This window comes from Sturnus vulgaris, chromosome 5 (genome assembly GCF_052056855.1).
Source record: "Sturnus vulgaris isolate bStuVul1 chromosome 5, bStuVul1.hap1, whole genome shotgun sequence".
In the NCBI taxonomy this organism is placed as follows: domain Eukaryota; kingdom Metazoa; phylum Chordata; class Aves; order Passeriformes; family Sturnidae; genus Sturnus; species Sturnus vulgaris.
Genome location: NC_142247.1, coordinates 27,004,895 through 27,021,865, shown reverse-complemented (window position 1 = coordinate 27,021,865; position 16,971 = coordinate 27,004,895). Strand labels below are relative to the sequence as shown.

The following is a 16,971-nucleotide window of genomic DNA, read 5'->3' as shown; positions in this document are numbered from 1 at the left end:
AGATGCACTGGGCATCACTAAGGCCACTTCAAATAGACTAAAACAAAATGAAAAAAAGCACATATAGCACTACATATAACACACTGAGAACTGATAAATTAACTGATGTGGCTTCCCCCACATCATGCACCTGAGCTCCGCATCTCAAGGAGGACACAGCTAGAAAATACAGAGAAGGGCAATGAATATTATCACAGAAGTGGAGCAACTGCTTTAAAAAGAAGTTTTAAAGACCAGAAACTATGATTTGGAGAGAAAGTTGGGAGAGACTAGATCAAGTTTTGCCACATCACAAAGGCAATGAATAAGGTGAATAAGGGGTTTTGCTTTCAGCAAGCACTACACAAAGCTAAGATTAAGGGACACTTGACAAAACTAACTAGTTAGCAGTTTGAACACAGGCAAAAGAAAGCACTTTACAAAACAGCTAGTGAATTTCTGTGGCTTGCTGCCACAAAAGACTAAAAGGCTAGCAGTATCAACACGTTCAAAATGGATTAAATTAATTCATGGCTGACAGGTCCATAAAAAACTAAAAAGACTAGACAGGAACATACCCTCAAACATGTATCTGTAACAGAACTAGGTGATGGGAGAAATACAGGGAAACAAACAGGGAAGGTGGCCTGGTTTGCAACTTGGCCTTGAATTTCTCCTTCTATTGCAATTAACAGCTGAAATTCTCAGAAATAATTTGTGAAAAGTATTTAATAGATATGGACATTCTTCTTTATTCTCCAGCTTACATCAGCCTAACCCATCAAAAAAAATTCTACTAGAACAACATTCGTGCTGGCACTAAGAGTGGGGATCCTCCGGTTCAGGGAGAGATCACATGGAAAAATTACTCATGACGGATGCAAGGCTAGCATATCTCATGTAGAAAGATTAAGGCAGACCAAAAGACCTCAGAATGTGCTGCATTTGAAACAGTAAAGCTATCCATTTATTTGGTTCCCTACCCTAGATAAGCATTTTGATGTTGAGATAGTTAAAAAAAAAAATCTCAGCATCTTTTTTTACGTGCCATTATAGTTACCCTCAACATTTTATTTGTAAAGGGTTTCTAAACACTTCACAGGCTAGAAGGGTTATCAGTATTCAGACAACACGGTCAGACACAGCATAAGCGTCAATCCATGAGAACTGTCCACACAGGAATTTTACAGCAAAACCCAGACCTGCACTAACTTAGGTTCACAGAGACCTAAAATGACACTACCTTAATTTAGTATGAAAAAAGAAAAAGCAGTTAGTTCAGGTTATTTGAATTCTTGGTTAAGAGTTTATCACCATCTTTTTGCCTCATGAATACTCACCGGATTTCTTGACTTTAAAAACAGCATGCAATGAAAAAACTGAACTGCTGTTTGCAATATCCAACTGGTTAATTACTTTTTGGATTTCAAAATTCATTGCTGCCATAACATTCAGCAAACACATTACACATATTACACTAAATCATAGACAGTAAAACATACATGCCACTTTTCACGTGTTTCCCAATCACTCCACTTACCTGCATTTCTTCTTTTGTGAAACTGGCTGCTTCATCACCTAGTTCATGTAGATACATGCAGTCTGGTTTTGGACACTGCATATTTTTTAGAAAATAACTGCAATATTTTGTTGTACCTAATGATGCCTGAAGGGAAAAAAAAAAACTTAAGTACTGGAGGTTAAGAATGCCTCTAAACATATAAGATTTTAAAAGTTTTTTTTTTTTTTAATTACCTCAAGATTTTGAAATTCCATCAATGCATTTTTGATGCAGATGGAATAAAAAGTCAGTTTGTAAGTAATCTATATATTCTTGAGGATTAGATAATTAGGAATGCATTTTTATTTTCATCCAGTCTAAATAAATGCCTAAGTAAGAGCCTCAATAAATATTTGCATAATCATAAGGAGACAAATAACAGGGTCAGGAAATGAACAGAAACTAGATTTTCTATTGCCACTAATTTGGTCCAATCAGCCTGAACACCTGTTTACACAGACACCAAAAGGAAAAAAAACTTTGATTTCCCAGGGAGCTTTTGAGAGGTGTAGTGTATGGACTACAGAAATGTTCTGTAAAAGCAAACAGTGGGCATTCATACTGTTTTATGCTATACAATAAAAAAGCCACTGTGAGCACAGGGAGGAGATACATATTAGTCTCAAACTTTGTTTTAAGAATTTATCTGCTAACCCACCAAAATAACGCATGCTGGATGCTCACTGAACTTCCATTTTGAGATTAATATCAGGAAAAGAAGTCAAAAGCCAATTCACTGGACATTCTTATTCAGCAATACAAGCATATCCACACAACGCAAGCTGTATACTAATCCCTGATATTAGTGTGCTAGAACTATGTGTGTATTTCTAGGTTTGTTAGAAATATTACCACCTTCAGTGTTCTGCCGTCTACCACCACATTATTGACGCACTGTATGGCTCTGAGGGCATCTTCTGACCGGATGTAGGTTACATATGCACTGGCACTTGGACCCTAGGAAGAAAACATACACTATTAATTTGCATTTCTTTCCCCAGACAGATTTAATCATTGCATCACCTTTTTAGCCGCTCACTTCATAAACTGGTATATTCAGGGCTTGATGTTTTTAACCAGAAACTGACAAAAAAGGTAGAAGCCATAAAAACTCGTATGTGATGCATAAAGAATGAAGAAAAGCATCAGTATATTGCATGAATGTTCTAAAAATACTTAAAAGGCATTTTATCCCCAAAATTAAAACTAGTGACTAAATGTCATATTGCTGCTTCTTTAAAGTCTCCCATCCTGTCTCCCAATTTTCAATCTTTCTACATTCCATTTTGCATCCAAGCTTGAGTCTGGTTGGAAAATGCCTCAGTAACTTAACAGTAATTTGATTCCTGCAAGCCTTCTTTCTTTTTACACTCTTACCTATTGCTTAATCAGAAATAGGGAGCCCTAGGTTCACTCTGCACACATGTATTCTCTAAAGGAATTAAAACTAAAAAAATTACAAAGACCTCTGACTTACCTGTGAGCCTGCATATGATGTACTGTTATTAATGACAACTTTATGTATTTTACCAAACTTCCCAAAATATTCTGGTCGTTTCAAAACCTACAAGAAAAAAAATTCAAGTAGTATACTTGTAATTCATACAAACTTATTCTTCTGTGAAACTGTGGAGCTAAAATCTTTAACTCATCAAAAAAAGGTCACTCTGAAAAGAAGAGCACAAAGATTTAGATTTGTTTTCCCACGTAAAAACATAGTTACTTGCAATATAAAGTATGTTGTCAATGTTGAAGTTTACTGACTAATAGCCTACATTTCATGCTGTATTTTTAAAAATTCTTTCAGTACTCTGACTACCCAAATCCCACCGTGGCAAAATATATCCCATTCACCAAAAAAAGTTCCTGTATAATCTGATTTATAATTTGATTTTAAAAATAAAAATCACACTCATTCCCCATTTCCAAATAACCATACACCTTAAACTTGCATTCAACGATATTAATTACTAAGTACAAAATGCTGAATCCTGACTGCCATGCCCCACACTCCAAAGAAAAAGGGAGTAGACCAATTAGCTCAAGATAATCTCAAGTTTTCCAAAGATCAGACTAAGGAAGACAATAAAGGAAAATTTCCAGGGACAAGAACAAACATTTCAGAATCAACATCATGTTGAAATGAATGAGTGACTATTACATCCATAAAGGACTTGTCTTGCCCTTCCTGGAATCAGTACTAACACATCATTTAGGGATCCTGTGCAAAGCAAGAACATCACCAGCATATTAAGCAACTCTGCTGAATAACCATTACCTGTGTGCCAATGAAACTGGCAACATATTTGACACATTTATACCAAAAGCCTTTTATTCCCCATTTCTTCGATGGAAGAAAGTACAAAAGCACTGACTACTCAGACTGAAGCTGGACAAAATAAGGGCATTTCTAGTTCTAGATCATAACCTGAGAGGGATAAAGGAAAACGTGTTCCCCGTGGTCCATCTTCATGTTAGCATCAGATATGCAGTTAACCTGTACTGATCCAAGAACTGAAGTACCCACCCCTCTCCCTTCCCAAGCAAGCACCACTGCCTTCAAGAACAGCATCACACTTGGAACATCCCAAATAACTACAGGGTATGTGGTATAGACAACCAGTCATTCACTGGTCTCTTCTGACTGCTCTTCACTTGGTCTAGACCCTCTTGAAACATACTACATCCAACCTCCAGGCATCATTCTAGAAAAGTGACAATCCTAAACAAACTTCCCTTTTACCCAAGCATATTGCAGATTATATTCCTGACACAATATGACAGCATAGCCTTCACAATTCTCCTAAGAGCATATCAACAGGTGAAGAGAATCCACCTGTATTCCATTATGATCCACAGACCTCTCTCCAGAAACAGCACATAGCAGCTAAGCTCCTACTCCAAATAATCTCAATTTATGAAGGAGTTTTTTTGCCTACTTAAGTAGAAAACTTGAATATATTGTATACTTTTTGGCTCATCTCCCTCAGGCTATGTTTGCTAGGTTTCCTGAAGATCAAGTCACCTTGTGCTATATGCAACCTTCGTTTTCTGCTATGTCATTGAGAATACTGCTACCTAGTACAGCACATCCCCACACCCTAAATAAACCATTCCTAGTTACTTCAAGTGTTCCGTGTAAAACTATGAGGTGTTAAAAAAACCAACTGTATTTACAACTATTTTTCTTAATTACAAATCCTCCATCTGGTGAAAGAAATTAAATTTCAATAATAAATTCATAGTGCATTTTTCAATGATAAATAGCCCCAAGCCAGTGCTGACACTTGCTTGCAAATACTTGCTGCTGTATTTTAGTATATACTGAAGTATGTTTCACCAAATCAATTTTAACTTGATTTTTTTCTCATCCCTCCTTATCATTACTTTTTTTCTCCTTCACTAAAAGCAGCTTTTTACATTTGTTCTTTAACAGTTTGCCAAAATACAGGCCATATCTGAGACTTCAGAAACAGCCACTTCTGTTTGAGACTTCTTCACCAGATCATGTGAATTTGATCTGGCACAATAATTTTGAAGACATCTGTCTTATCCTGTAGTACATTTCCTCCATACTCTAATTGACGACACTCTTATGCATTAGCACTTACTCCACTGGCCACCTATAGCCATCACTGATGATGGAAGAAAATAAAGCATTTTAAATATCATCAGTTTTCTCAAAAGGAAACCTTATTTTTGATGATGCAGAGTAGTAAGCTAACTTTTCCCAGGGTCTTCCTCTTAATAACTTTCTCCCCATAACTTCTTAAGGACATAATCCTCATGGTTCTTCCTAGTATATACTTCCAAGTGTTGGCTTTTCTTCTTCTGTCCCTACAGGTCTGTGTGATACTGTATATCAGTCCTCTGTAGTCCAATCAAGCTCCCATTTTAGAATGGATGATTCATGACATAGCTGTATAGCACCAGCAGATTCAACCTCGGAAAATGAGTACCTGAAAAGTCCTTATGCTTATTTTTAGTTTAAAACCAATTTCCTATTATTAAACAAAGAACAACTTCCTTCCCTCCCAAAAAAAACCCAAAAAAACACAGACCACCTGTACTCCCTAAAATAGAGACAAACAGTTATTGAGGTTATTATGGAAGAGGAAGCTAAGGTCCCTTAAGAAGAGGCAGCCTCATGGCAGCAACCTTTGCTTCATTTTGTACCCTTCAGGGAGACACGAGGGTATTCCAGTGTTTCATGGTAGCAAGTTAAGAGCAAGATCTGCAAGTGTGAACTGCTCACCTCTGGATCTGCTAGGCGCTGAGACAGCCCTACCACGAAGACAAGGTTCTTCTGTACAACCCGTACACTGGCCAAATGTTTGCGATTCTCTGATATCTTCTGTTTCCTCTCATTTTGTTTCTGTTTTTTTTCATTTTTTATCCTCTGCAGCTCTTCCTGGGAGAGTGGTTTGTACACTGCTGGATCTTCTGGATATGGCTAAACATAACAAACAGCATTAAAATCAACCCACATATAAGAAACAACACCTTTGAAAACCATTCATCATCATGTTTTAATGCAAAAATTTCATCATTACACTGATCTGATTCTTATGGCCACCCACGTTAGAGAAGCATATTCAGTCCTTTGGAAAAGGTAAACATCTTTCATATTTTCACAGAATTCTTCTATTTATAGGCATAATTATTGATTTGGGCAACAACAACATACATTCTAACCCAGCTGACTAGTCAATTTGGTAATATTACAAGCAGCTGCAACATGGCATCCTGTTATAATTTCACTAACAAGAGCTTAGTGTAAGCAGGATTAAAGCATGCACTTTATTGTCTTACTATTTATCTGTATTATTAATACAGATCGGGGTACTTAAATGTACTCAAGACTGAGGTAAGAAATCAAAATACAAATGTAGTTTCAGTGGTCCACTAAGTTCAAGACAGTAACACCACTATACTACTTAAATTTTACATGGTTAATTTCTAGTGAAGAGACAGATTTCAACACAATTAATGCATGCTGATTTAACAGTATTCTTGCCGTGCTTATGAACCAGTTTGAAATTTGGTCTCTCCCTCCCTACCGATAACTTCTCAAACACAGATATAACACTGTATATTTTAATCTCAAAAGTATACAAGAGATGTACAAGTATCTTTAGAGTTACTTAGAAAGACTGCTCTATTCATGCTAGAAAGGCACTATTTTAGCTGGGTCTTGCAGACTACAGTGCACTGTCCTCTGCTCCAGATTACTCCTCAAAGCAGTCCCACATTCCTTACCTGTCCCAGTTTTTTCAGACTGAAAAGTCAGGTTTCACACCGTACACAGAAAACAATGCTAAGCATAAAAACAAGTACATAAAATATCTCAAGTAAAAAGAAGAGTTTCTAAATACCAAAAAGTAAAAAAAAGAGAAGAGCATGGAAGATGTGAATTAAGACTTAAGACATAGAAGCAAAGCTCAAGCTCACCAGTATTTTGAACTAGGTCTTTGCTTGCACTACCATAATCAGAGGTTTCAGTGTACAAGTCCAACAAAAATGAATTTAACTTTTTCCTGACTGTCCTGTGTTAATGATGAGAGTACAAAACTAGTTGTCATACTAAATAACCTGAGAAAAATCTACAGCAGATGAAAATGTTTAGTTAAAAGAGTATCTTTCTTCATAGTTGCATGATGCTACTCAAAGAGCCACCAAGTGCTTAGACCTTACAGTTTTCTGAGTGCATGCCCAGCAAACCAAGATCCATTTTTCAGTTTAAAGTTCAGTATCGTCATGCTACACATGAGATACCTTCTGAAAATATGCTACAGTTGACTGGAGCAGATGGCATCTCACAGTCAAACATCAAGTGCTCTGGAACATGTTTCAGTATCACAAAGGAATTTAAACGTGCAAGATAATTTAGCCATAGCCGAAGGTGTCCTTAACATGAAAACACAATAAGGACTCAAGCTACCCTTGAAGAACAATCAAAATCGTAACATTTCTCAAAAGGATATGTTACTCGGAGTTAACACTGAATATGCTATACAGATTTCAGAATGTACTTGATAAACAACGACCAACTAGTAAGGTCACTTGAGATTTGCTACAGACAATTATCTTGTATTTTAGCACATCTACGTATGAGGACTTCTGAGATGCAGAATAATTTTACACTTAATGAGCTTCTCAAAATCTGTATTAGTCAATCATGTAAACTGAAGAATAAAAATGTTGTGTTTTTACAGGAAAGAAAGACTACTCGGGGCAAAGAGTGAGTTAACTCAGTTATCAGTGAGTTCAGGTAGCAATGGGAAGAAAAGTGCACTAGTATAACAGATATAGTTCCAAAAATATGGCTTGCCCTACATCAAGTGATATCCTATCATACCCACAATCCATTCTTTCCAAGATTTATTCCTACTCCACATCCCATACAAAGCAAAACTAGCAAAAGTGCTGCTCTCCGGTACCGTGCAAGAAATGCATTAATGGTTTTCAGAAGGTTCAGTAAGGCTCCTGAAGGTCCAAGGAAACTGCAGCAAACAGTGCCAAAATTTATCAGCTTCTTTCTTGACAAGTATAGCCACATTCAGAGCATATTCTCATGTGAGTAGCAAGTCAGACAGGCTATTTCTTCTCTGTACTGCTATTTGCTGCTGGAGGTCCTGAACATGAATCAGGAAACATCCTCGGTAGTTCAAGCATAGCCCTGGACAGAACATTTGTGTCCAAATACTAGTTTGCATTTCTACAAGAAAGCATAAAAACTCCTAGTAGGAACACAACAAGGCTGCAGCTTCAGAATCAGGGGAAGAGAAATGTTTCCATCACAGCAGAAAGCTTGAGGCTAGCCAAATAGGAATTTCAATCATTAAGTAGCAGCAGTAATTGGTTTGCCACTATGGATAACCACACTTGTTTGAGCAACGATTTTCCAAAGTTCTCACCAGGTATCTGTAGAGCTGTATTAAATACATGTTTTGTATGTATATCACTCATATGACATGCTTATAATGCTCCCAAGGAATAAAACTAGTTATGCTGACTTGCAGAACCTGTAAATGAATCTGCACACATCTCTTGAACCCAAGAATAACCCAAACACAACTGAGGGGTAGATGATTTTCCAATCTATGTATCGTGTGTGGCATAATATCCAATTAGGAGACATTGCACATATAAAGAGGGGGAAGGCAAATAAGCACAGCATCAGCATTTCAGAAACTAATTCTAAAAAAGTAGTATTAGCAATCACTTTCCTTTCAAATAAAGGACAAAAATCAGTCTACAGACAGGGAAATAAATTATTTCATCTTCAGAGTCATTGCTTCCCACAGTGCTGAAGTTCATGAACTTGGATGATGGTTCAACTACAAACAGGTGTGTGCACTGAAGACTGCTGAACAAGTCTCTGGAAGCCAAGCAAGGTGGATTGACAGCTGGTGTACTCACAGCACCATGTGGTGTGTTGTTTACGCTGTCTAACCCTACAAATCAGAAGTAGACAGAGGACTACACATGTCAGAAGCTCTCAGGTCTTGCAACAACTAAAGTGGAAATGCTACTGACATGCCCACATCTTATTGATTTTTAAACAATATTCTTCCTTAACATACTGTCTCTAATGCCTTAGCTGATAAAAGGATCTGAGATCCAAAGTAGCTACCTCAAATGTTATCAGCATTGATGTATTTTCTGATGCAAGACATTCGGAGATGTCAACATCACTGATGCACTAAGTTGAACTGACACCTTTCACTTAAGTTATACCAATGCTTTTCACAAAAAAACCATTGAGATTACCCAAACAAGTGTGTCATCATGGAATATGACCAAATTTTCTTTACACTAAGTGCAAAGTAGTCCCTACAAGAACTTCAGCAAAAGTTTGAGTGTCTTTTGAAGTCTTTGTTTCTCTAATCAGAGATGGTCCTTGATGAATTCTCAGTCTTCCTGACTAATTTTGTCTTGTTATTTAAAGTTTGTTTTCTTTCAGACTTTTTTCCCATTTCTCAATTGTTCAAAGCTGAGTTGTGATTTATCAAGCACTTTGCTTTTGTCATTTCCAGATGGGTCACATTCCTTCCACACAATGGATGCATCAACATTTCCCACTTGTCTTGCTACCAAGTAGGTCCTAAAACAAGAAATACAAAGAAAGTCAATAAGGTTTATGCACAGTATACGCCATTATGCTTACATATTTCAAAAAGCAATTTCTTATCTATTTCAAAATATCAATTGTTGCACCAAACTACTCAGTTGTGGCAATAAAAGCATAGGAGGAAAGACTGATATTTGGAGACTGTGCATTAAGACTAAGTATTCCTTCTACACAGAAATAGTAGAAACAGAGAAACACGGACAAAAACATGCTTAAAGCATGTTAATTTCTAGATCATACATCTAGCAGTATACTACTTCCCTCCACCTCTAACACAAGCTGCTAGGAGAAATAAAGGTCGCTCAGTCAAGGAACTTGGAGAAAAAGCCAAAGCCACACCACAGGAACAACTGTGTATCAAATTATATTATTTGGTGAAAGAGCAATAATTAAGAAACATGAACAAGCTAGGCTTTTTTGTTGCTGGATTTAAAAAGCACAGGAACTGACATTAAGGGCTGAGAGTGGCATGTTCTAATTAAGCAACTGAGATGGTATATACTATTCACATGACAAACAGGACCTAGACTATTGAATTTTACAGAAAGGAAAATAGAAATATCACTGCAAAGACAAGAATCACTAGCTTTACAATTAGAACCAGCAAGTCTGCCGATCTGCAAACCAGCTTTCACTACAGAAATATCTTCCGAAGACAGCATATTTTCATTCTAATTTGACTAGTTAGCAGCTATTTCACTCTCAGTTAAGAAATCAATTAACTGGAAAAAACAGGAAGCCTTGCTTAGTATCTTACAATTGACTACACCTACAATTCCGAAGGGCATCAGGAATCCAAAGCAAGATAGTTCCATTTTTTAAGTAGATATTTTTGCAGTGAATTAATTAAATAGACATTTTCTCTAGAAATAGACTCTTTTCCGAGTCTATTTCAGAAGATTTGAAAAGTTTAGAAAGCTTTTAATATGTTAATACTAAGAAGTACCAGTTTCCAACCAGCATTTAATTCACACTAGCACCTTACTAAAGCAAATGTTTGTGTACTACTATTATTCACAGGAGGAAACTTAAGGCAGACTAAATCAATGGACTGCAACCACATGAACATATTCTGCATGTGCAGATGTTAAGCTAGGTAACATGTAGAAGTACTCTCTCCCAGGTAAATGAAACCACAAGCTAACATCTTTTCAGTTCAATGTGAATTAGAGAAGTTTAGGAAAATAATAGTATATATGCAGCACACAGTTAAGATCTAACGGCAAAGGTGCCACTATAGCATTTAGCCAAGCTATTTTATTACAGACTTCTCCAAAATCTCTCCCAAACACTTCCATCAAAACCCCTGGAAAGGCAACTTGTTCACTGCTCCTGTCCATGGACTAGTGCTCAAATTACTGGGAAAGTCACACTGCATTCAATAACACTGGCACAAGTAGCAGATTTGTTTTAATAGATGTTTATCTACAGTCCATTTCACAGTAAGTATCCTCATTATAAAAATATGGCACACCTGTTGAAATCACTGTACCTACTACAAACTTCCTTGCTAAAATTTTGTTGCTTTGCCATGTTCTGTTCTTCAGCAGTTTAAGTGGCCACAACCAACGCACACCATAGTAGTTACGAATAGAAAAAATGCTCAGATCTTTCCCCAGAAGCCCTACTATGCACAGACAGGGACTACTTAGACACACTGAACACAAATACACATACCTGGTTCCTTCTGTCCAGCACACTTCAAAAGATGGCATCTTCACTTATTTAATGCTGCAACTCTGTAGCTCAAGATGACTTATTCCCAAAATCCTGGTGCGGTCTCTGTATCACAATGTCTTTGTCTATGCCACAGAAGAACCTCAGCCAGCCTTCTTCATGCCAACCTCTTACAACCCAGCGACACAGCTCCAAATCTCCTCAAGAATATCTTGCAGTCCATGGATGAAGAAAGTACCAACATAATCCTTGTCTGTTATGAAAGATGTCTCCTTTCTCTCCGGGAACTGTCAGTATTTTTTCATTCCAATTGTAGCACTTATTCGACGTTTCCTCATGAAACAGTTTTTCTGAACAAACTGTATCCAATTCGGCAAAATATTTGCACATCCAATCATAAGGCAGAGTATTCCACATTTAAGAGTTCAGTATATTTCAAAAAACTCAGACACCCAAAGTGAATAGCACACTGCTTCTGTGTTTCTTCAACTACATTTCACAAACTTCCAGTAACAAACAAGTAAAAAGCAGTGTAACAAATCCAGGAAAACAAAGTGACTTAGACAGACAAGGAAATCCCAGAAATCTCATGTCGTATCAGAAGAGTAGAAGTTTTCTTGTACTATGGGAAATTACTATACACCATGTGTCATCTACAGCAGGTGTCCCAAGTGGAGAATGATTGGGCAGACGACATGTGGATCTTCCTTGTAGAACATAGAGCTCAAATATTGCAGCAAATTTGCAGAATTTTTAAACAAACGTGGTGCTGTGGGAGAGCCTTCAGGCTTGCAGAGGCATCCAAAAACAGGTGAATAGTAACTCTTATAACTAGTATAGCCGAAGCCCAAAAGAGCAGTAAGAAAATATGACTGCAAGTGCTTATAAAATACTGTGGCAGTGAATAAAGATAGTGAGACCAAGTAAGATTACTTGGGGTCTGAAAAGGAAGCTGTAACATGAGACAGGAAGACAAAAGAGGCATAAACTAGGGACAGGATCATGACTGAATAATAGGAGAAGATGTAAGTAGCTCAACTACAAGAAGAGAAATGCTAGGCAAGAAAGTTATAATCAAGGTAAGTCATTAAAGACAAGAAGAAACCGAAAAATAATTTTATTAAACACTGAAGATAAGGAAAAAATGAGTTTAAGCAAAACACTAGAAGGAGAAATAAATTAATTCAAAGGAAATAACAGGCAACTTAGTGAAGCTGAGGTTTACAGTTGTGGCCAACCAAATCAGCCAGGCATCAAGACACAGGGAGATGCCAAGTACTACCTTCAAGCATTTGGCAACAAGATTAGAATACCAGACAAAGAGAGTCTAGATTTTGAAATGCTTCAAAATTTAACACCGCTGGATAACTTTCCAAAGGTTTTACACATTTTCTACCCACTAAAATATGGATTTAAAGCTCCAGTGCCACAAACAAAACAAGCTCAGTCAGCTCTGTTCAGTTTAGCTGAAACTTAGCTCTCAGCAAACCCCTGATGGAATCCTCACTGCTCTTCCTGAAAAGACTTTGTTAATGCATGAACATCCCAACTCAAAGGATTTTTATTTTCGGCAGTTCTCTCAGCATATGCCTTGGTTCTGATCCACAGCTTCCCCTATCAATCTGGATCTGAATTTAACAAACCAAGATCAGCTGCTTCATAACAGCTTCAACACACATGCAGACAGAATCTGAAAGATCCAACACCTCACCCTTGATCTAGAGCATGACTAGATGATTGTTTCCCTCAAGGAAAAGGATGTCTTTGGTACCAACACAATGCAAGAGCCTCGTGAAATATGCAAGACAAGCCGCTGTTCCAGGGATTTACCTTTCTGCAAGCAGGACAAAGTCCATTCTCATCAGTGCGAATACGATGCCAACAGAAACGACAGATTTGGTAGCCACAGGTGCAAGGGAAGAAATTGATGTCATCAATTTCCAGAGGCTCCATGCAAAGAGGGCATTCCACAGGGTCTTCCTTAGCGTCAGGGCTGCGAGACATCTTTATATGTTCGCAGAGCAGCAAAAGTTTATAATAACTTAATAGACCAAGAAGGTCAGCACTTGAAGGTCTGCAAGAGGGAAAAAAAAAGAGAAAACATTATTAAAACTGTTGACAACTTTTCTTCTCCCCACACAAACTGCCTATTAAAACACAAGTTTCTGCCAAATCAACTTGATTGTTTTTTTTCTACTTATGAGCCTCACAAATAATACAAAAAATGATACTGGTGCTGTGCCCTCCCCATCTGGACAGAGAAGCACTTGGGTAGTTCACTAGCCTCTTTGGGTTGCAAAATGCAGATTGCAAAGAAATCACTGTACACCATATATCGTTGCATGCTATGTTGCACGCTATGTATGTTAACCTCCCTTAACTATTGCTTTCTTAAAGTCCTTTACAAATCTAAAGTCAAATCCTTGAATGCAGGACTTAAGGTTTAAGATCAATTTATTCCTTTGTTCAGAGGCTTGGAACAACAAGATTTGCAGTAATATTTAGGTCACCCATTCAGACTTTTGAGTATGTTACAGAATTAACAAACAAAAACAATGAAAGCTTCTTACTCAGGACAATTTGTTTCTTTTTTGTCTATCTCATTGCTTTGGTCCAGAGACTGATCAGCCTTAGGACTACATCATTAGCCATGATTTTTCAGGTACACACCTTTCTACATGTGTCAAAATTTCATCCAAGTCAGTTATGCTTTTCATCAACACTCAATTCACACCAAAGCCAAAATACAGGCAATGTGATTGGAAAAACTCAAGTTGCAATTTGGAGTGCAGCCACAACAACGTATTTCTGAAACAGAATTTGAAGAAGGCCAATATTCAAGTCACCATTTTCTTAATTAATTTCCTGAATTCATTCGAGTATGCTTCTATTCTCAGTTTAAAGATGTAGCACAGGAAATTTACTTTCAGACTCAAAACAAGACACTTGGGATCACCACTGAGAATTAATTTGGGTGTTTTTTTCTTTCTTATTTCTTTTAAGTACCACTCTGTATATGTGAAATTCTACGTAATCTCAACAAGCTGTCTCCATCTGCTGTATGAGACATGCATGTAGATGGGGCAGAAATCAAGGGCAACAGTAGAATTTTTAAGTGGACCTTTGAAAGAAAAATAAAAGGAAAAAATGAACAAAAACTAAAAACCCATTGAAAAATACTGAAAAAAATGTGACCAGAATTGATAGTGAGATGGCCATACTAGCTCTAATAAACTACACCACTACTTTAGAAATAAGCCAACTCTAAAGTTGGGTTTTTTTAAATCCAGAATTCTTATTGCAATCATGTTTTGCATCAAAACATCAATACTGAATTATAACTGAACCTCACATAGTCGAGTCCCCCTCTACCTTCCCAAGAAGTTTTCTGTTTAATTTCTAACCAAAAGCTACTAGATTGTGAACTATCCAATATTCCTCCAGGCTTTTAGGAGCAAATACAGAAACCAATTTTCACACCCATTTCTTTGAAGAAGAGTAATATTTAATTCTGTCCCTGAAAATAAGATGACAATGTTGAGAGATCAAACCTTTGCTCACAGACTTCCATATGGTCTGATGTTAGCCTTACATAGCATTGATTTGATACTTTCACCACCCCAAAAAACAGAAAAACCAAACAAGTGGTCATATTTTGATCTTCCTCACCCCCTACCATACTTCTTTGCATGAAATCTATCTTAAAAAGACCAAGATGTTCCAGCTCAATTTGGGACCCCCCACCATACAGGATTAGATCCATTTAACATCAATCTGCAATACTTGTCCCTGTCTGCACACCACTTCAGGAACAGAAATTCCTCTACAAGCAGCCAGGAAAGAACCCTGAGAAGGAAAAACACACATGCATGCAACCAAACAGCCATCCAAATACACAGCAGAGCATATAGCTTTGTATGGGAATGGCTGCATTGTCACCAGATTAACATGCTGATACAAGAAGCCCAGACTACCTGCAATTCCAACTAGTTTGATAGAGAGTGTATCATCTAAGCACAAGGTGTAGTTCTGGTAAACATATACTGCTGCCCTTGAGAGAAAAAGTTCCACTGGACGACCACAAAATAAGGACAAGAGAACAACTTTAGATGCTGTACTATATAGGATGCACTAGCAACAACACTGTCCTCTTTCTGATCGTCACAATGACGAAAATCAAAAAGTTAAACTTCTATGATAATACAGCAGCTGTCATTTCATTATCTATGCTTTCATTCATGCTATATTCACAATCATTTTGACAAATCAAAAGTCCCAAAACCAAGCTCTGGAAGTTTATGAGTGTTTTCTACAAAGAACACTAGCAGAATCTGACCTGAAGGGAAAAAAGGATTAGTTTGTTTGGGAGCTTTGTTTCTGAGAACACATCCCCACTGGCTGAAGAGTGGGAGGGACTGTTACAAGGCCCCAAAACATCACTTAAGTGGTTATTATGCAGATTACACACATTTTTACAGTAGCCTGTAAACATTTTGTGTAAACTTTTCACACTTGTATAGGAGCAAAACGATAAAACTACGAAGGTGATTTTAAACCAAAGCATGGGATAAACTCAACAGATTTTGTTCCGTTTGGCTTTGGATTTAACTTTGTCACAGATCTCCCAACAACAGGTCACTATGCACCCAGCATATTCCCTTGTGCTGCACACTCATTCCACCACATGCTCAGCACCTCTGAGCCTACTGGAACACATTTAAGCAAAGCCATACTAGTACTAGTGAAACTGTAGTCAAAAGAGCAGTTTTGAAGAAACTTTCACCGCTACAGTAATATTACTGAACTTACTTAGGAAGTTATTATTTGGAATCTCCACTAAGAAATGTCATCAGTTCATGTGGAAAAAAAGCATGACATATTAGCTAGTGCCTCTGGGATATGCAGATGAGCTCTAACAAAACTGCAACATAATTAACATTTATGAGCTGTTTAAGTTAACACTAAGAGTTCAGCAGCTGCTAGTAATAATGCCAAGAGCTTGCTTCAGTCAGCAAATGGCCCGTTATTTTATAACAAGGAGTGAGGAACAGCTGTGTGCCATGTTTCTTGAAACTGAGGAAATATTTATTTACTTGGCCACAGACCATTCAAGCATCCCATTTAGAGATTCTCCACTGAAGTGTGTCTCCACTTCAGAAGGGTTTATATACCAGGGTTTGTGTCTGAAATCTGCATTGGAACAGTGCTTGTTTTTGTCAAAACGGGAATAACTTGCATAGTAAGGCATCAAAAAAATGCATTCTGCATACAAGTTCATGCACTACCAAGAAACATAGAATAACTAGCTAGCTCTAAGGCTATTCTGAATAGTTCCAGATTAACAGCACAGGAAAAGTAATGCAGCAAGACCAATAAACAAAAGGCAGTATTACAAGTACTAGTATTGTGCTTAATCCAGAGTATTTAGACTTTAGGATAAAGTTCAGAGAGATTAAATTAATCGTGTCTCATGAGAAAAAAAGAAGGAAGATGGTGCACATGAACATATGCTTCACAAGCAGCTAGAATTTGTACATACGTTTCCAAAACTCCAGTAAATGAAGTCGAACATGGCTCCAGCAGTTCCACATCCCGTTTACAGGACATTATACCAAAATAT

At 37.3% G+C, this 16,971-nt stretch overlaps 1 protein-coding gene and 1 long non-coding RNA gene across 8 annotated transcripts in view; both read right to left on the bottom strand.

The window, feature by feature from the left end:
* CNOT4 (CCR4-NOT transcription complex subunit 4) overlaps nt 1–16,971 on the bottom strand; it is a 77,025-nt gene that overhangs the window by 29,835 nt on the left and 30,219 nt on the right. For all 7 annotated transcript variants that reach the window (XM_014889831.2, XM_088165133.1, XM_014889828.2 and 4 more), the window contains 5 exons: nt 13,182–13,425; nt 5,796–5,993; nt 3,018–3,104; nt 2,396–2,497; nt 1,520–1,645 (listed from right to left, as the gene is read on the bottom strand). In XM_014889831.2, coding sequence (XP_014745317.1) covers nt 1,520–1,645; nt 2,396–2,497; nt 3,018–3,104; nt 5,796–5,993; nt 13,182–13,355 — 687 coding nt within the window. In that variant the 5' untranslated portion in view covers nt 13,356–13,425. Of the gene's footprint in view, nt 1–1,519; nt 1,646–2,395; nt 2,498–3,017; nt 3,105–5,795; nt 5,994–13,181; nt 13,426–16,971 lie in introns of those variants that run through there.
* LOC148223600 (uncharacterized) lies at nt 5,995–13,175 on the bottom strand. The gene is made up of 2 exons (XR_015803832.1): nt 11,352–13,175; nt 5,995–9,647 (listed from the first exon to the last, which is right to left on the bottom strand). It is a non-coding gene; the product is annotated as an uncharacterized LOC148223600 (long non-coding RNA).